Below are 19,624 nucleotides of genomic sequence, written 5' to 3'. Positions count from 1 at the left end.
GGCTGGCCTTGAACCTGCACTCCTCCTGCCCCAGCCCCTAAGTGATGGGATCACAGGCCTATATCACCATGCCTGGTTAGACAATAGCACAGTAGTTCAAGCTGTTCCTATCCTCGACTGGAGATTTGTGAGGAACATGTGCTTGCCCCTAACCTGGGTATTCAAACCCCTGCTGAGGGAACTCTGCCTCCCCAAATCTACTCACATTCTTCAAACAGTGACAGTCTGAGCTTGCACCCCCGTTCTGTACCCTAGAGAGACTAGAGAGTGACTGTTGGTGATTGGCCCGGTCACCTTTACCAGTGCCAAGTTCACACTTCCATGTCATAGTCACAGAATGAAGGCCAGAGGTATCCCATCTCTCTCATAGGCACAGCCAGGTCGGGCCTACTCATCTGGTGGGGCGCCCACCTGGGGGCTCCCCTGGTAGAATGGACCGACCTTCATCTGTAGTGTCCTATCTTCCCTGGGCAGATGACTTCATGAAACAGAGCCGGGGCATGCTGCTGCTCTACAGCATGAAGAACCCTAGCTTCCCGGAGTACATCTTCAGCAGTGAGAGTGGCATCATGTGTCTGGACATGCACGTAGACCACCCCTACCTGGTGGTCGTGGGCTACTACGATGGCAATGTGGCCATTTACAACCTCAAGAAACCTCATTCGCAGCCCTGCTTCCGCAGCACCTCCAAGTCGGGCAAGCACACGGACCCCGTATGGCAGGTCAGACTGGGACCCGGTGGGAAGAGCATGTGTGCTTAGGAGCCATGAACAAGGGACTTTGGGGAGGAGACAACCACAAGCAAGGGACTGGGGAAGAGGTATCTGGCCCAGGAGCTGGATGTGAGAGGGGACAGAGAGGGGCAAAGGTGAGACTTAGGAGTCCAAAGTTTTCTTTTAAAACTGGTGTCTATGGGAGGCGCCTTTAATCCCAGAACCTGGGAGACAGAGGCAGGGAGATCTCTGGGTTTGAGGCCAACCTGGTCTACAGAACGAGTTCCAGGAAGCCAGGGCTACACAGAGAAATGCTGTCTCAGGAAAACAACAACAAAAACAAACAAAAAACAAAGAGCTGGGGTCTGCTGCCCCTAAGTTCCAGTATGAAAACCGTAGCTGTCCGCCAAGACTCACTGGTCCATCAATACCGCAGCAGCCACAGCTGGATGCCTCAGGACCTCTGGCTCAGATCCTCATCTACAAGGTTCCTGGACCCACAGGGGCCCTCATCTGCCACCCGAGCAAGACTTGGGGACATCCCCAGATAAAAATGCTATTGCATGCCCTCTCAGTGAGGCTGGAGAGTCTGATAGGCAGTCTGGTCTTGAGCCTCTTTGTAGCAACCCCCTTCTCTAGCCAGGCTTAGCAAGGTAGGCGTGGCCTCTGACTCAGAGAGCAGGTCATCGCCACTGTGCCCCAAAGGTGCCCCCCCCCTCTCTTTTAAACTGTGCAGCGCTTTCATGGGCGGGTCTGAGAAGCTGAGGTTAGATTTCTGCCTCAAGTTGCCCCAAGTCTCCGGGCTCTTCAGACAATGCTTAGGGCTCTGTCTTCCTCTGTTCTCCAGCCTGACTATCTTTATGCAGGTGTCTTGTGCTCACCTCTTTTGACCCTGAGTCCCTTGCCCCAGGCACTGGGTGTACACTCTGGACAGGCCTGAGTGGAGAGTAGGCTTCTCAGGCCCCAGGGATACAGCATCCTCTCAGCTTCAACTTCTCCCCAGAGCCTGGGGCAAATGGTGTCAGAGAGGCCGCCCCTGGGCTACATACCTATCTCACTGTCTACGAAGTGGGGCCCAGTGGGGTCCTATACACCCAAAAGTCCACATCCCAATTCACTATCTCCACGCACATGGATGTCACCAAAGGCTTTAGAGCCCTGACTCTGCTCCCCCAGACTACACAGCACTACACAGCCATAGCTGTGTAGAAGTGGCCATAGTTGACTTGGCCACCCTTCCTCTCCTCAAACCCAGGATTGTAGAACTGATCCAGACCAAGCAGTCTGTTCCCACCCTGCCATGCTCTCTAAATCAAATAGCAGAGTGGGAGTAGTCCCAGAATACCCAGTTTATCTAGACAGGATGGTCTGCTCTCCTCTGTCCTGCCAGGAAAACAGGGCAGCTACCTTTGCAAAATCCAGGGTCAGGCTACAGTCACAGCCCGTAACGTGGACCCATCTGTCACTCATCTGTCCACTTCCTGTTTCCTTCTTTTTCGCTCACGGCCTCCATCATTCATCCATTCATTAACTCTTCCCTGTTTGCTCCTTGGTTGCTGAGGATGCTTAAGGGTCTCTGGAGTTCTTGGTGAGAAATAACCGCAGTCTGACCAGGGTGGGGCAGACTTCTCAGTGCTCGGTAAGCGTGCACAGAGGGAACAGAGGGAATGCTGTCCTCAGTGGGCACCAAAGGCAGGAGGCCAGGCAGATCTTTCTAGGGGACCTAACCTCTGATCTGGATTTTTATTTTATTTTTTGAGACAGGGTTTCTCTGTGTGGTTCTGGCTGTCTTGGAACTCACTGTGTAGACCAACTTGTCCTTGAACTTATAGAGATCCTCCTGCCTCTGCCTCTGCCTCTGCCTCTGCCTCTACCTCTGGAATGCTGGGATCAAAGGTGTCGGCCACCACACCTGACTCCTGATCTGGATCGAAAGGACATCACTGTGACAAAAGGAACCACTGTGCAATAATAAAGGACTTCGAGTACAGTGGTCCACTGGGAAACAGTGCGTCATTCGGAGCATGCGTAGGACCAGAGCATGCGCAGGAAGAGGGACGGTCTGCACCCAGCAGGCACCCAGCTGGGAGTGTGCTTAGCTTGGGCATCACAGATCAGCAGTTTCAAATGTAAGGTTAATACAAAAGTACAAAAATATCAAAAAAAGATGAGAGCGGACCGGCTCTGATAAAACCAGGGCCTTGCTTACTTAAGGGTCCCCTGTTGTCATTTTCTGCTGCCTCCTGCGGTACTTCCCAGGGGTCCTAAGACATCCTAAGAGCACAGTTTGACAATCACACCCAATCATCAGAGGACCGGGTGGAGATGTAACAGTCACCACAGTGCTTTGGAAAGGCTCTCTGGCTGCAGCATGAGGTCTGAAGGCTGGAAGAGCGCAGAGTTCATGGAGATGGAGATGCGGACATAGGATAGGAAGCTGTTGGGGCAGGGGCATCAATAGAAGGAGCTGTTTAACTATGCGGAAAGGGAAGAATTGTATTGCCCGGGTTTGGGGTGTCCAATAGGGCATCAGTAGATGTGGGAAACGACAGAGAGGAACTTGTGTGACCAGAGGTTAATAAAGAAGGCAGAGGGAAAACTCCAGGAAGTGTGCTATTAAGAGCCAGGCTGGTTGAATGAGATACCCAAGAGCTAAGAACCAGGTCCTTAAAGGGGCTGTGCCGTGTGTCTGGACACGAGAGACTTCGTTAAGGACTTCAGTTAACAGTCTGGAGCATTCAGACCTGTTGTCTTTGGAAGCCACAGGAGGCTGCAGAGCCCGGGTTTTCAGACTGTGCTCATGTCTGTCCTATATAGCACAGGCTCCTTCCCCAGGCGGCCCCTGGGTGTCTGAGTCCTGATCAAACCCTACTGTGAAGCCTAAACTAGCAACCACTCCATACTGTACAGTTCTAGAAAAGGAACAGGAAGAAAGTATGAGCAGAGGCTGGTCCCATGCTCAATCGTGATCAGGTAAGGGGAAAAAGAATTCAGGGCAGTGTTCCCATGCTGGTCCCTGGGGTCTCACTGATCCTCTGGACCCTGTTGGTAACCCTTTCCTCTCAGCTTTATTCCTTCTCTCTCACCTCCACTCTAGGAAAATGTGTGTGATCTGCACACACACACACACACACACTCACACGCACGTTCACACAGGCACACAATGCACACACTCAAACGCGCGCACATGTGCACACGTGCACAAGACACACATACACACGCATACTCAAGCACACACACTCACATGCACACACACTCACATGCTCACACACATGCACACACACGCTCACACACATGCACACACACTAACATACACACACGTGCACAAGGCACACATGCACATGCATACACACACGTGCACACATGCACACGCACACAGACACACACACGCTCACACACGTGCACGCGCAGGCACACACACACGCACACTGGGTATGAGGCTGCTAAGTGGGGTGTGAAATACAATTTCCATGAGTGCTAGCGTCTGCTCATTAAACACTTCCCTTTGCAGCTCCCCTGCGCCTCTTACAGCCTGGCCTTTGACACTGTTGTCCCCTCCCCCCTTTAAAGGGACCATGTTTGCACAGAAGGGGAAGTGGTCTCAAGATCCATCCATATTGTGCCTTACAGCCTCCCAGTGAAAGCACAAAAGAACCCGCTACCCAGACAGGCCCAGGCAGGACTCAGCCTTGCTTCCTGCAGCAGCTCCAATCTGATTCACCAGGCCTAGGGGCTGGATGGAGAAAGACAACCCCCCCCCCCCAACAGCCATGGTGACAGCTGCGGTTGCAGGCAACAGCAGTTACAGGCAACAGGCCTAGGTTCTTGGCCTCCCTTTCTGGACCTCAGCTTGTGACAGAGGGAGGGGACTGGACAGGGGTCCCAGCATGGGGGGTCTGGAGGGAGTCAGAGGCTGGAAAGCTCTGGGCACCCAGCCCCACCCCGGCTTTCTGGGACTTGGCTTGGCCAAGCCTCCACATCTGGCAGCAGAAACTTGAGCCTCAAGCGTGTCATCTTCATAAGACAACAGCTCTGTCTCCAAAACACTTTCCCATATGTTTGCTTCCAGCCCTGAGAAGACGGGTGGGGTAGGGTAATTAACCCGGATTTGCAGATGGAGAAATGCAGCTCAAATCTGGGATTTGGGAGCAAGATTCTGGGAGCAGGAGCTGGTGTCGGATTGAAGGTGGGAACAAAGGGGACTCTTTCAAGAAAAAGGTCAAGCCTAGAAGAGGGGACCGACTCCTTCCCTCAGTCATGGAGCAGGGAACAGGCCCTGGTTTGCAGCCCTCCTTCCTAGGATGATGGCGGTAGTGAGGATACTAACTAGCTAGAGACTTTGTTTGTTTTTGAGACAGGATCTTGCTCTTTATCCCAGGCTGGTCTAGAACTCATGATCCTCCTGTCTTCTGAATGCTGGGAGTCAATTCACACAGATACCATGAAACTGAAGGTTTGGCCCCATTAGCTAGTATTTTTTGAACATTTACTATATCCAATGTTCTGAAGATTTTACATACAAAAGATATTTTTACTTCTCACTTGTTATCATGACTTCCATTTTATAAGTGAAACACTAGTTGTGGGGCTCTGACTTTTCCAGGTCATGGCTGTGTGGGGAGATTAAACCAAGAACCAGGACTTCCCACAACCATACTGCTAAAACCACTACTGCCCAGAGCGCATCTTAGGGCAATGCTCTGGCTGATACTGTGGCCCCAGGTTGGAAGAAGAGCTGGCTGAAATGAGATTGAGAGGTCTCATCATACAGTTCTGGAAAATGGGCTCCTGGTACTTCTGAGCCCTAACTCAACTCTCTAACAGAATTCCAAAACTTGTGGCTTGTGATGCTTCAGGTCAAATGGCAGAAGGACGACATGGACAACAACCTTAACTTCTTCTCTGTGTCATCTGATGGCAGGATTGTGTCATGGACCCTCGTAAAGGTGCCTGTTTCCCAGAAAGGGTCATGGAGGGGGAGGTGGGAGGAGCTAATGGCAGAGCTCCTGAACCAACCCACCCCTCACCTCTCCCCATCCCTCTCTGACTATAGAGCGAGCTGGTTCATATAGACGTCATCAAGCTGAAGGCGGAGGGCAGCACTACTGAAATCCCCGAGGGGCTGCAGCTGCACACTGTAGGTAGGAGCCCCAGCCCTCACCCCTCCAGCAGGACAAGACCATTGACCCCCAGCACCTCAGGATCGGTGACAGTGGCCATTTACTTTCCCAACGCTCTTTCCTCATTTATACTGGAGCCTAGACTGGCGGAGCCCAAAGAGCCCAATCTCATGGGCGGAGCCCTTGAGCACCCGGCACACACCCCTATTCAGGCAGGTTCTTTCCCGCGTGCAGACCCCGCCCCCGTTTATGCAGATCAGGTGCTGCTCTGCAGAGCCATCCCCGCTTAAGCAGATCTAAGCCCTGTTTACCCAGATCCCGGCCCTGTTTACTCAATTCCTACCCTGTTTATGCAGACTCCATCCCTGTTTGCACAGACCATGTCCCTGTTTGCAGACCCCCATCCCTGTTTACCATGACCCTGACCCTGTTTAACTCAATTCCTGCCTTGTTTACCCAGGCCCCCATTCTTGTCTGTAGAGTCCTAAAGGCCTAGGGCAAGCAAGCCCGCGGTCCAGTTTCTGCCTTCCTGGCCTGAGCCCAGCCCTCACAGCGGCCCAGTTCTATCTGTCCTACACTGAGCTGGGTGGGAGGTTCTCTCTGTGAACCAGGCTAAGTCTGTCCCCTACTCTTCCAAGGTTGTGGCACTGCCTTTGACTTCCACAAAGAGATCGACTACATGTTCCTGGTGGGCACAGAGGAGGGGAAAATCTACAAGGTGAGGCAGCATGCCCCATCAGCTCCTCACAGAGGCCTCCAGACCTAGGGCGGGTATAGAACACAACAAATCTTGTGCTGACACCATCTAGTGTTCACTGCTCTGAAGCCTTTGGGGGGGGGGGGAGAAAAAGGCATTTCTTTTTTAAATGTTTTTAATTGTTACTTATTTGTGTGTGTGTGTGTGTGTGTGTTATGTGTATGTGCACATTCATGTCACACTGAGCATAGGTGGTCACAGGATAATTCTGTGGAGTTGGTGGGGCTCTAACTCCAGTCTTCAGGCTTAGTGCAAGCACTTTTAGCCACTGAGTTGTCCTGCAAGCTCTTTTTTGTTTGTTTGTTTGTTTGTTTTAACATTTATTTATTTGGTGGTGACCTACATGCGTGCCTCAGTACATATATGGAGGTCAGCAGACAGCTTGTAGTCTTCCTGGGGTTGAACTCAGGTCATCTGGCTTAGCAGCAAGTACTTTACCTGCAGAGCCCTCTCACCAGCTGAACAGTGCTTGTCTTGGTCCGCTCAGGTGGCAGGAAGAGGGGCTACAATCGGGAAAGGTGATGGAGAATCTAGAGAGCAACTTGAGTCCATCTCTTCCCTTCTCTCCTAAGAGGCAGATATGAGAGTAGGAGCTTGGGGGAGCTAGAACATTCTGGGCAGACTTCCTGGAGGAGATCTGAACTCAGCTGGGCTTTGAAGGCCAGGTATCAAACAGATTCATCTCTGAGTATGAGGGGCAGAGCTGCCAGCAGGACACAATCTCACAGCCGGTGTTCTGCCGTGTCTCAGTGTTAGTAGGTGAACATCCCTCTGAACCTCCATCGTCCAGAAATAGCTTTGCTGTGAGCTTTTCTTAGGCTCAGAGACTCAGAATGTTAATTACAGACAGCCTCCCGGGAGCCCCAGAGGCCCAGCCCGAGTTGGTCTGAATGCAAAAGAGGTCCCCACCCCCTCTCCACCTCTCCCAGTGGCTGCGGGAGAGAGGCAGGGGAAGGAAAGACTAGTCACTGTGTCTCCTGGAGGGAGGGAGAGAGGCTTGCTGGCCAGGACAAACACTGAACGGGAAATCAGGGGATCTGAGTCCGCTCCTGGCTCCACACCTGCTCTTGCCTGTACAAGGTGGGGTGATGCTCACTGTGGCGTGGATGATGTCTGAGCTGAGGGGAATCCAAGGCTGTGTCCACCAAGGTGCTCGCCTGGACAAAAGATTAGGCTGTGTCGCATCCTTGCCCAGGGTGTGAGACCCACTTTGCCTTGAACAGAGAGGGAAGTCGCTTTCTTACTCAGTCATCTGCCCTCACTCTCCAGGAGGGCTCCATGCCCAGCCTGAACCCCAGTCCTTAAGTGCTTTGGGAATTCGGGAGTTTGGGAGGTGATGCAGATGGATGATGGACAGCCGGGCTCAGGTGCTGATCCTCTAGGGCTCCTAGGGAAAAAGGTTACAGCTGGCTTTGCTCTCACCGTTGAGCCCAGCTTTCCTGAATCATCCATCCCCTACCCTCCATAGTGCTCTAAGTCCTACTCCAGCCAATTCTTGGACACCTATGATGCTCACAACATGGCAGTGGACGCTGTGATATGGAACCCATACCACACCAAGGTCTTTATGTCCTGCAGCTCTGACTGGACAGTGAAGATCTGGGACCACACCATCAAGTGAGAGGCCTGCCTCGGCCCTGCCTAGCCCCAGGGCCTCCCCTCAGCTCTGGCACTATGAACCCTCTGAGTTATGGGCTTGACCTTTTTGCCACTGCAGGACCCCCATGTTCATTTATGATCTGAACTCAGCTGTGGGTGACGTGGCCTGGGCACCATATTCTTCCACTGTGTTTGCTGCGGTCACCACGGATGGGAAGGTGAGTAGTTCTTCCTCACCCTGCAGAGCCACCATGGAGACCTGGAGGTGTCTCAGGGTCTCTAGAGAGCCTGCCACATGCTACCCCAGGTCAGTAGGGGACCATGGGACATAGAACTGTGTATTTTAAAGGGCAGGCTATGCAGGGAGGTGTGGAGGAATCCTTCATCACAGGGGGCCTTAAGGAAGGACCTTGGGGAGCAAGCCCTCTGGAAAGCTGAGATGCCATCCAGAAGTTGTCTTCCTTGAGGTCCCGTGAGGGAGTTAGATGATGCCTAACCTCTGGGCCAGTCGCTGGTCTGTAAGGTAGTAACCCCACCCCCATCTCCAGAAGTGCCCAAGCTGGTCTGAGGAGCTTGAGTAGAGTGTGACAGACACTCGGAAGCCACCTTGGTGGGGGACCTTCTTAGGTACAGGCTTGTTTCCTTTATGGAATTTGACAGAACCTGACGAGCACCTGCACCCAAGGAAAGAATCTAGCAATTAAGGTATCGCCCTCATGTCAATCAGCGCCCATGAACATGTTACTAAGGGCCAGCACGATGCTCCGTTCCAGGCTAGGATCTGGCAGTTCAGGCACCCGCTTTTATGAGCTCACGTTATAGTAAAGAGGAAAACAGAAAACAGGCACCATGTTCTCACCGTGTTAGAGCCAAGGACCAAAAGAGAGTGATGCATGGATGCAAATGTTTATATCAGCGTTATTCATAATGGCCAAACAACGAAAGAAGCCAGTGTCCATCAAGTCATGAATAGCAAGCAAGGCAATGTCTATGCAAAAGGATCGTATTCAGCAGACAAGGAACATATGATAACATAGATGGGCATGAAAAGCTTATGCTAAGTCAAACAGGCCAGACACAAAAGAACAAATATATGGTATGTCCAAAATAGATTTGCCCTGTATGCCTCATCTCAAGAGATGGGTCTATAGAGATGCAGAGTGGATTTGTGTTTGCCTCAGAGGGGTTGAGAAAAATGGGGAGTTAATGAGTACAAAGTTTGCCTTGTGAGTGAAGAACACACTCTAAAATTGCTTATGATAATGGCTTGATAAGTGGGTATGCCTAAAACCAAGAAGCATATACTTTAGGTAGGTTAAATGGATGAGACTTATAGAATATGAATTATTATCTCAATAAAGCTGTTATATCGAACAGAGAAAGCCAGGCTTGGTACTTCATGCCTATGCCTATAATTCCAGCATGCAGAAGGTAGAAGCCAGAGATCAAAAGTTTGAAGCCGGTCTGCATGATGTAGTAAGTGCCAGCAGGCCAGCTATAGAGTAGGGCCCTGGGGTGGCAGTGGGAGCCAGGTAGTTTCTTAGGAAAGGCTTCTTTGGTGAGGCGAAACTCATACTGGAAGCTGAATGGCAAGTACTAGTCTTGAACCTTTATTTATTTGGAGGCGGCGTCTCTCTATTATGTAGTTCTGCCTGTCCTCTTATGTAGACCAGGCTGACCTCCAACTCACAGAGGTCCACCTGTCTCTGCCTCCTGAGTGCTGGGATTAAAGGCCTGTGTCACCATGCCCTCCCCATAGGAGCAGCATTCTGAAGATGAGGCGGGGAAGCTGTGCACACTGAGGCTCCAGGGAGACTGGGAGAAATTGTTTTAAAGGGAAGTCAGGGTACTGCATGGAGCACAGACTGTAGCTGGGCAAGAGCAGAAGCAGGGGCACTGTGAGCTGTCACAGCAGAGGCTGATAGCAATTCGAACTCCCGGTGAGGCAAAGATAATATCAAACTTTACTGGGCACTTAGGCATCAAAGTCAGAGCACTCTGTATTTATTAGCTGGGATAAACCCTGGGCTCTGTCACTTACAAGCAAGTTAGCCTCCAATAGCTTCCAAATCCTCATTTATAAAATCGGGATAGTAACAGAACCGCCATATGGAGTGGTTGTGAGGGGTATAATTAGATGATCCAACCTTATAACACTCCTGCCCAGAGCCTGGAACATGGTAAGTTTATTAGACTGGATAAATGGTAGCTGCCATTACTGGTTCTTTTTACAAAGCTTCGGGTTTCTTTGTGGTATTTTTATACATACATGACATTATAGTTTGTCCCATCTTCTTCCCTCACTATCCTCTCCATCCCTCTGACTCCCCCTTATCTGCTCCCTTTGTCCCCTCTAACAGCCTCCCCTCTGCTTTCATGCCACCCCCCCCACAGCTGCTATTAATATTTAGTCTGCATAGACTTAAGGTTTCTAATCTTTTTCATCCTCGCTCCCTCAACACGGGAATAAAGGTAACTGACATGAAGCCCCACCCCCACCCCGCCGCTGTCTCCAGCTCAGCCTGCTGTGGGGTTCCCAGAAAGCCCAAGGTGGGAGACCAGGACCTCCTTTACGTGACTGGTGACACTAACCTCTCCGCAGGCCCATGTGTTTGACTTAGCTGTCAACAAGTACGAGGCCATCTGCAACCAGCCCGTGGTGGCCAAGAAGAAGAACAAGATCACCCACGTGCAGTTCAATCCCATCCACCCCATCATAATCGTGGGTGATGACCGTGGGCACATCACCTGTCTCAAGCTCTCTCCTAACTTGCGAAAGATGCCGAAGGTATGGGCTCTGGGAGTCTGGCTGCCATCAAGAGATAGGGGGTGATAGGGAGGATCAGAGGCCACCCCAAGTTTCTGGAACGAAGGCTTCAAGGTAAGGATAGTGCCACTGCTTGAATGGAGAGGCTGGGAAAAGGTTTTGTGAAGTAAGAAATCAGTTTGACCTGCTACGTGTGAATTTCCTGGAGGGCTGGGAGGGGGTGATTTCCAAGGGGCAAGTGGGCTTGGAACATGGGGGAGGCAGGCATCATTGGCTTATTGAAAGTGCAGGATGTTGTGGGTATGACAGATCACCAGGAGAGGGACTCAAGGCTTAGCTGAAGCATTATTGCTGGGCTTAGAATTTCAGCTCCAGTGATCCCTGAACTGGGAGCCAGGAGTCTACCCAGGGAAGGAGGAAATGAGCCATGAGCAGGGTAACTAGGTCAGCAGCGATGCAGGCCTCCTTCTGAGTTCTGGATTCTGTTTCTTGGGTCTTTAATGATGAGAAGACCCAGCCCAAGGACTCCAAATGTATGACACAAAGCCCAGAGCAATGACTTCAAATCTATACCTGAGCCCAAATTCAGATTTAAGGCTCAGGCCTCACAGTGCAGGCCTTAGAATCCAGAGCCTTGGGACCCAACAAAAAAATAAAACAGAACCCATTTGTATGTGAAAGCAGAAATGACTCTTTGCTCTCTGCCCAGCTTTGGGCCAGGGTCAGGGTCGGCCAAGTAGCCCTGACCATTGAACCTCCAGGGTATAATCTGAGGCATATACTGCAGTTTGGGGCAGGGTCTGGGGCTGTCTTGTTCAGCTACTGTCTTCTTCCCCAAGTGTTCCTACCCAGCCAGGCACTGTGCACCATCCTTTGGATACTGGCATAGACTATTCCCCACCATGGCCAGGGAGGCATGGGCTGGAAGTATGGACTCCCATAATTGTAGCCAGCTGGGGGAGGGGGGTGGACTTGGCTATAAATACTCAGAAGGCTGCTAAGCGCCTGCAGCTGTGGCCCGCAGGCTGCGGTGGGCTCTGGGGGTTGGGGGAAGTCAGGCATGGTCTAAATCTCTTTGCTGAGCCCAACTCCTTGGCCTCCAGAGGGAGAAAGGAGGCAGCAATGTTTGTGGAACAGATAAAATCTGTTCTTAATTTAATGAGGGGCAGGCTTAAGATGGCAGAGCTGGACAGCCCCCTGGGAGGATGATGGCCACCCTTTAGGAGAGGGGCACAGCCCTGACACCGTAAGCATGGTAGATATGAAGGAATGCTACCCAGTTGATCCTGGGGAGCAAGATTTATCATAGTTCCATCTCCTCACAAAGCAGGGGTCAGTTATGACTGAGGGAGTGAAACTCTGACTCAGGAAACCTAAATCACCCAGGATCTGAGCAAGGACAGCGGGGGCTAGCACTTGGGAGGATTAGAAGTTCCTGTGAGGTGACCCTGTCAGCACTCAAGTGATTCATACAAAAGGAAGTCCCCTGGGCATCCCTCCTGCCCTTGCCATCAGAGGTCAAGAGCTGCCTTTCGTTTCCTCCTGTATGGTTGGGAAAGTGAGGCTCAGGAAGGAACTTGTCCAGTCTTGGGGGACTAATGACAGCAATGGAACTAAAAGTCAGGTTCCTTAAATACCAGAGGATGGAGTAAGACTGAGAAACAGTTTAATTATGGAGAGAGAATGGGAAGATAGAAAAGACAACCATCCTGTGCCTCCCCCAAGTGGATCAGTGAGCCACACCAGACTGCACGCCAGGGGCTGCGGGAACAGACCTGGGAGCAGGTGTGGCGGTCAAGGCCAGAGGAAACTGGAGCTCTGCAGAGTGGCTGCAGCTAGATGGGGCCAGGAAGGAGCCCACTGGCTCTCAGGCTCCCTTGACCTTACAGCCCCAGCAGGTGTGGCTGGGCAGGTGCCAGGAAACAGTGGGCACAGGTGGCAGAGAAGAAAGGGAAGGCAGGAGGGAAGACAGCTGCCCAGACTGTCTGGGCACAGTCCACATCCCACTGTCTGGCCAGCAGGGAGAATGTGACCGATGTGGCCAGCTACAGAATTTTTAAGCCTGTGGGCCAAACATATCTGTGCCCAAACTCCATTTTCTCAGGGCCCAACTTAGAAGTGGAGGCACTAGAAGGCTTGCAGGTGGGACCAAGGGTCAGATACTCGGGACCTGAGAGACAGTTCCCACCGCATGGAGTCGCATGGAAAATTGTCTGCTCCCGTGCGGCTCCTGGTGCTTTCCCCAACCCTGGGTACGTGACACATCAGGTCTAGCTTCGAGTGGCACCCCTTCTCGAGCCGATGAGGACACCTGTGGCCTAGTCCTTGCCTCCCTCTCCTGCAGCAAGCATCTATCTCCTCTTTGCAGGGCTGAGCCTGGGTGGTCCTAATGAAAAGCTCTCCCCGGAGCCTACAGCTCTCCCTGGCCGACTTCTGAGAATCTAGGGATAAAAATGCCGTTTCCCACTCCTGCCGGCACGGAGCCCCGGCTGAGCCTCGGAGCTAGAGTTGGAATCCTCCTCCCAGGCCCTCCGATGAGGCTCCGAGTCACCTGACCTGAGCAGGGGAAGGACTGAGTGCCAGCATCAGGAATCCAATATTTACTGGGCAGGGGAGGGTCAGGGAATAGCTAGGGCAGGCTGGGCAGAGGAGCCAGGGTGGCACCTAAGAAGAGGCAGCTGGTCCTTCACCATCCCCACTGTTATCTCCCTCTCCCCAGGAAAAGAAGGGGCAGGAGGTGCAGAAGGGACCAGCTGTGGAGATCGCAAAACTGGACAAACTGCTAAACCTTGTGAGGGAAGTAAAAACCAAAGCCTGAGAGACTGGCCCCAGGCCCTGCCCTGCTTTTTGAATCCAATATGTCCAGCCCTTTGCCTGGGTACCAGGGTGCCTAAGCACTAGGGATGCTTAAGTACCTCACTTTGATCAAGTCCCAGTATTTGCTTTCCTCGGTCATCTTCTTAAGATCACAGCACCTTTTCCCATGACTTGGCCCTCAACCTCCATTGCACTCCCTTTACACAAATAAACCTGTTTGAAAACTCACCTCGTCCCTTTGATTTTTTTCTATCACACAGCCCCCAAGAAGAGGAGAAGTCTCAGAGTAAGCCATAGTTCCATTTATTATCCAACAAACAGTGGGAGGACCAGAGAAGGGGCCCAGCCCGGACACCCTCCCATTATTGCCATGGGTTCCAGTTTGCTTCCCCAACCTAGAGAGCCCAGAGGCCCTGAGCTTAGGGAGGTAAACAGCCCTTGGCCCTTGGGATGGAGCAGAGTCCAGATGGCCCTGACCCTAGCACCAGCTCCTAACCCCCCACTCCAGGTCTGTCTCTGAAGGGCTACTCAGGGCTTTCTGAGTCAGGCTGGCTACAGTCTAGGCTGCTGGGTCCAGCTTCAAATAGACTGGACTCTAAATTCTGGACCCCAGACTGGCTGAACTGGATCAGACGCCACACTCTGACTCTGGTACACTCAGGTCCAGGACTCCAGGGTAGGCCAGGTGCCTTCAGGGCTGCAGCAGGTAGCTGCCTTCATGGCTAGGCTTCTGGGGGGGTGGTGCCTTCTCAGGACAGGGGCCAGGGCTGGAGTTGGGACTGGATTCTGAGAGAGAATCGCCGTCAGTAGAACGAGAGTGGCAGGCCCAGCAGAGAATGACCCAAAGCAGTAGCAGCAAGAAGCCTACAAGGCCGTTGCAGACGATGGCGATGAGGGCCCCCTGGGAGATGGCTGCCCCCATGACAGGCAGCACCCTCAGGCCAGCGCAGTTTGCAGAGCTGCCTCAACGGCAAGGCCCATGCCGAGGCACAACTCTGGTATGGCCGATGTTCCAAGGAGGCTGTCCTGTCCTCACACAATGATTCCTGGGCAGTGGAGATGCCCACATGCAGTCCAGAGCCTGGGGAAGTACAGAGGAAAGTAGAGGGAGGTGAGGAGGAAGAAGTGGGCAGAAGCCTAAGGGGACAGCTCCCCTCTCCCACCTCTGGCCTCTCAGGCAGAGGGCACTGAGTCCCAGCAGGCTCAAGTACCTCCATCCTCGGGCCTGGCTCCGAGCACCTGGTGCTGTGGCACGGCCAGAGTGGGCAGACAGTAGTAGGCAGGCAGCCTTTATCTCATTTTCTTCGGAACTGGTGGGTATAGCCTAGCCCTGCCCACCAAGCCTCTAGCTTTCAGACATGCTGTTGGTGGGCGGGATTGAGGTGGCCCAAGGCCCAGGAGGAAGAGGATTATGACCATCATTGTAGAGGCTAGGGCATCCTCTCTTTCCCAAGGCTGCAGTAAGCCAGTCGAGGAAACCTGCAGAGGTGTGTCGCACAGAATGGAACTTTGTGGAGGCCCTGGCAGGAATGTGTGGGTCTTGTATATCCAGGGCTGTGTGCGGAGGTGTGCCTTTCCCTGGAACTTTGCCTCCCTGGGTCAGGTGTGTGTGTCTGAACGTTACACCTTCCTGCCTCTCTGTCCCTTGCTGGATCTGCATCCTTGTCCCTCCATACCTACCTCTGTGAAGGTGTGTGGCTGTCTGTCTCTGTGTCCCTATCTCAGAGTGTTTTGAGTGTTTCATGTGTGTCTCATTTCTTCACCAGTCTGTCTCTGTGAATCTCTCTTTTCACGACTATGCCCCTCTGCCCTCTGCCCTTTCTCCATGGGGTCGGCATCTGTGGTTCTGTGCGTCTCGCATGTGTCTCTGTCTTTGTCTATCTCTCCTCCAAGCTATGTCTCTTGTCTCCGTGTGGGTCACTGTCTCTTCATCTCCGTTCAGGATCTCTGTATCTCGACCCCCTGCCCGTGGAGGAGCACCCCCCCTCCCTTACCTGAGTTAAGCCCGGTGCGCGCCCGCGGGAGGGTCCGGGGCAGCGGGATGCTCAGCGCCGACTGAGGCTCGAAAGCCTGCGGGCGGGCGGGGGGGGGGGGGCGGTGGGAGGCGGGCAGGGGCGACGTCCACTCCCCGGGCCCTCCCCCTGGGCCGCGCAGCCTCCGCCGGCCGCTCCCGCCGGGGCGCGACCGGGCCGGCCTCTGCCGCGGGCGGTCTGCGGAGAGCGGGCACCTCCTCCCCCTGGGGCGGCGCCTCCTCCGCGGCCGGGGCCGCTAGCTCGCTCGCTCGGCGGCGCTCGGGCGGCGGCGGCTGGAGCGTCGAGGAGTTCGGCTGGGCTCGGCTGAGTTCGGCTGGGTTCGACTGGGCTCGGCTACGGCGGGAGGGAGTCGGCTGAGCTCGGCGGAGCTCGGCGGGCAGCAAAAACAGCGAAGAGCCCCGCCTCGTGAGTGGCCAGCGGCCTGCGGCCCTTCGGGGGCGGGGCCATCGCTGCGCCGCTGCCGCTGTTCAATTGGCTGGTCGGGCCAAGTTCCCGCACCATTGGTTGTGCTCTGGGGTGGGACACGACTGTCCTGGTGCAGGAGAGAAGGAGGGAGGGGCGGAGGGGGGGTGGCGAGAGTGGTGGTGGTGGGGGATGAAGGGGCCACTTTGTTTTGATTCATCCCTTGAGGGTGGAGGGCCAGGCTCACCTTTTTGCAGTGATTTCTTGCACCTTCCACACCTGGAATGCACCCCAGGCGTCCACCCCTCCATATCTGGTAGAAGTCTGTCCCTGTTATCTGGAAAAAGTACAAGCGTCTCCACACCTGACCCTCCTCCCCCCCCCCCTTATCTTCCTACACCGCCCGTGCCCACTCCGCATCATCTCCTATAGATTGCCCCTTGTCCTAAGAACAGTGTGATCTCTGGCAACACAAGACCTTTGTTGCGTTTTACTGATTTCTCACCCAGTGTTGGTCAGGAGCTTGTGCTTTGCTTGCTGGAGAGACAGACACCTGAAGAATGGCTCAGTTGAACTAGATCTGCGCTTGATGTATGCCTGCCTCTTCGTCCTGATAGCTCTCCTGAGACCAAAGCAGTTTGGACAGGAGCGCTCAAGCAGGCCTTCCTCTTCCTGACCCTCACAAGGGTTTTGGACTCATGCATGCCACTGAGTTACATTCCGAGCCCTCCAGTGATTCCTAAGTGTTCTTGTCTGAGCCCTCTTGCCTCACGTACATATTGTCCACCGACGATCAGTTTTATCATGGCGACTCTCACTGCCGCATACTCGGCCTTAACTTCTCTGTGGAATACTACACTCACAGCAAAATGTCTACTGGAGTCGTGGTGGTGTTGGTTCACAGCTCCACTTTCTAACTTTGTGACGTTGGGCAAATTTCTTGACTCTCCTAACAAGGGCTTTCTTCTCTACAAGATGGTTATAATAATAGCTATTTTTCAGATTTCTCATTAGTACCACACCAACTGCAAGAGCAAATGCCGGCTGACATAACCCCCAGGACCAGGTGGCTGAGAGGCAGGGCCCCTCCTTCCAAGAAGCCCGCTGGAAACCTGGATATGATTTGAAGAGGAGAAGGGGAAGTAATCTGGAGGGCTGAATCATCTAAAGCTACTGTGTTAGAGGCTGTCTAAAATAAACTACAGACCCCGTGGAGTTTGTCAGAATGGATTAATTTTAGTTTCCCCCCTGTTACCCAGCAGGGTGGGGGTATTGTGAGGAAGATCAGATCAGTGATAGGAAAGAGAGGAGACATATGGCCGCACATCTGAGCGTGATGTGAGCGAATTTGTGACCCCGCCACAGGGGTCCGGATTTTATCCTGGAAACAGTGGGGAGTCACTGAAGAATTCTGAGCATCGGAGTGGTGTGATCATATCCAGAAATTAGAGGGATGATTTGGGCTGTTGGGTGGAAGGGAGTTTTGAAAGCATTTGAGGGTGAAAGGAAGACAGGGGTATTGATGAGGAGCTAAAAATGTGGCTGGCAGAGTGGGAGGGCATTTGGGGTACTCAAGAGCATCAGTAGGCAGAGCTCAGAAAACAGGGGAAATTCGAAGAGGACATTTCGGGGTAGCTGGTTAGTAGCTGCAACACTCTGATGCAAGGTCTAGTGATAACGAACACACAGGAGGGGCTGAGGAGATGACTCAGCTGGTAGACGCACTTGCCACCAAGCCTGATGACGAGTCCAGTCCTGGGATCAGTGTGGGAACTTGAGACCTGACCCCAGTTGCCCACTGACTTCCATGCTCCTCACTGTAGTACACGTGTGCCCCCACACCTAATGATCATTGTAGTACACGTGTGCCCCCCACCTAATAATCATTGTAGTACACGTGTGCCCCCCACACCTAATAATCACTGTAGTACACGTGTGCCCCCCACCTAATAATCATTGTAGTACACGTGTGCCCCCACCTAATAATCATTGTAGTACACGTGTGCCCCACCTAATAATCACTGTAGTACACGTGTGCCCCACCTAATAATCACTGTAGTACACGTGTGCCCCACCTAATAATCATTGTAGTACACGTGTGCCCCCCACCTAATAATCACTGTAGTACACGTGTGCCCCCCACCTAATAATCACTGTAGTACACGTGTGCCTCCACACCTAATGAACATTGTAGTACACGTGTGCCCCCCACCTAATAATCATTGTAGTACACGTGTGCCCCCCCACACCTAATGATCATTGTAGTACACGTGTGCCCCACCTAATAATCACTGTAGTACACGTGTGCCCCCCACACCTAATAATCACTGTAGTACACGTGTGCCCCCCACCTAATAATCATTGTAGTACACGTGTGCCCCCACCTAATAATCATTGTAGTACACGTGTGCCCCACCTAATAATCACTGTAGTACACGTGTGCCCCACCTAATAATCACTGTAGTACACGTGTGCCCCACCTAATAATCATTGTAGTACACGTGTGCCCCCCACCTAATAATCACTGTAGTACACGTGTGCCCCCCACCTAATAATCACTGTAGTACACGTGTGCCCCCACACCTAATGAACATTGTAGTACACGTGTGCCCCCCACCTAATAATCATTGTAGTACACGTGTGCCCCCCCACACCTAATGATCATTGTAGTACACGTGTGCCCCACCTAATAATCACTGTAGTACACGTGTGCCCCCCACACCTAATAATCACTGTAGTACACGTGTGCCCCCCACACCTAATAATCACTGTAGTACACGTGTGCCCCCCACCTAATAATCACTGTAGTACACGTGTGCCCCCCACACCTAATAATCACTGTAGTACACGTGTGCCCCCCACCTAATAATCACTGTAGTACACGTGTGCCCCACCTAATAATCACTGTAGTACACGTGTGCCCCACCTAATAATCATTGTAGTACACGTGTGTCCCACCTAATAATCATTGTAGTACACGTGTGCCCCACCTAATAATCACTGTAGTACACGTGTGCCCCACCTAATAATCATTGTAGTACACGTGTGCCCCACCTAATAATCACTGTAGTACACGTGTGCCCCACCTAATAATCATTGTAGTACACGTGTGCCCCCCACACCTAATAATCACTGTAGTACACGTGTGCCCCCCACACCTAATAAATATAATTTAAATGTAAGTTTCAGCAAAGGACTTGGACAATGTTTGGAGATGTCAAATTTGAGGAGCCAATGAGATGCTTTAGTGGAGCTGTTCAGTAGGTGTGGGTAAGCGACTCTGAAGTCCAGCAAGGATGTCCAGTGAGTGTTTACAACAGGGTGAAAGAAAGTTAAGTCAAAAACACTGTATGAGCTCACTTAAGGAGAGTCAGAACTGGTTTAAACTGTCCCAAGAGCCTGCTGCATGCCCTGGT

General features: G+C 52.6%; 2 protein-coding genes across 4 annotated transcripts in view; one reads left to right on the top strand and one right to left on the bottom strand.

Moving 5' to 3' along the window:
* The window catches only part of Dnai1 (dynein axonemal intermediate chain 1), a 65,610-nt gene extending 51,649 nt beyond the window's left edge, over positions 1–13,961 (top strand). For both annotated transcript variants that reach the window (XM_041667738.1, XM_041667739.1), the window contains 8 exons: positions 475–722; positions 5,570–5,659; positions 5,767–5,854; positions 6,472–6,551; positions 8,059–8,207; positions 8,308–8,407; positions 10,792–10,977; positions 13,676–13,961. In XM_041667738.1, coding sequence (XP_041523672.1) covers positions 475–722; positions 5,570–5,659; positions 5,767–5,854; positions 6,472–6,551; positions 8,059–8,207; positions 8,308–8,407; positions 10,792–10,977; positions 13,676–13,774 — 1,040 coding nt within the window. In that variant the 3' untranslated portion in view covers positions 13,775–13,961. The remainder of the gene's footprint in view (positions 1–474; positions 723–5,569; positions 5,660–5,766; positions 5,855–6,471; positions 6,552–8,058; positions 8,208–8,307; positions 8,408–10,791; positions 10,978–13,675) is intronic.
* Positions 13,962–14,066: 105 nt separating this feature from the next.
* Positions 14,067–16,174, bottom strand: Enho (energy homeostasis associated). 2 transcript variants are annotated; one of them, XM_041667708.1, is made up of 3 exons: positions 15,768–16,174; positions 14,985–15,252; positions 14,067–14,854 (listed from the first exon to the last, which is right to left on the bottom strand). In XM_041667708.1, the coding sequence occupies exon 3, from the start codon at positions 14,693–14,695 to the stop codon at positions 14,465–14,467; it is 231 nt and encodes a 76-aa protein (XP_041523642.1). In that variant the 5' UTR covers positions 14,696–14,854; positions 14,985–15,252; positions 15,768–16,174; the 3' UTR covers positions 14,067–14,464. The 2 variants fall into 2 exon arrangements, with proteins under 2 accessions (XP_041523642.1, XP_041523641.1); XM_041667707.1 differs by lacking the exon at positions 14,985–15,252.
* Between the last annotated feature and the right edge of the window lie 3,450 nt (positions 16,175–19,624).

The sequence above is a fragment of the Microtus oregoni genome, unplaced genomic scaffold (genome assembly GCF_018167655.1).
Source record: "Microtus oregoni isolate MIOR12 unplaced genomic scaffold, Mior012 000017F_ref0000208, whole genome shotgun sequence".
NCBI classification, from domain to species: Eukaryota; Metazoa; Chordata; class Mammalia; order Rodentia; family Cricetidae; genus Microtus; species Microtus oregoni.
Note: the sequence above shows the minus strand (reverse complement) of the source record. Positions and strands in the feature narration are given on the sequence as shown.

Coding starts and splice junctions, on each gene's coding strand:
- Enho (XM_041667708.1), bottom strand. CDS start 14,695: ATGGGGGCAGCCATCTCCCAGGGGGCCCTCATCGCCATCGTCTGCAAC.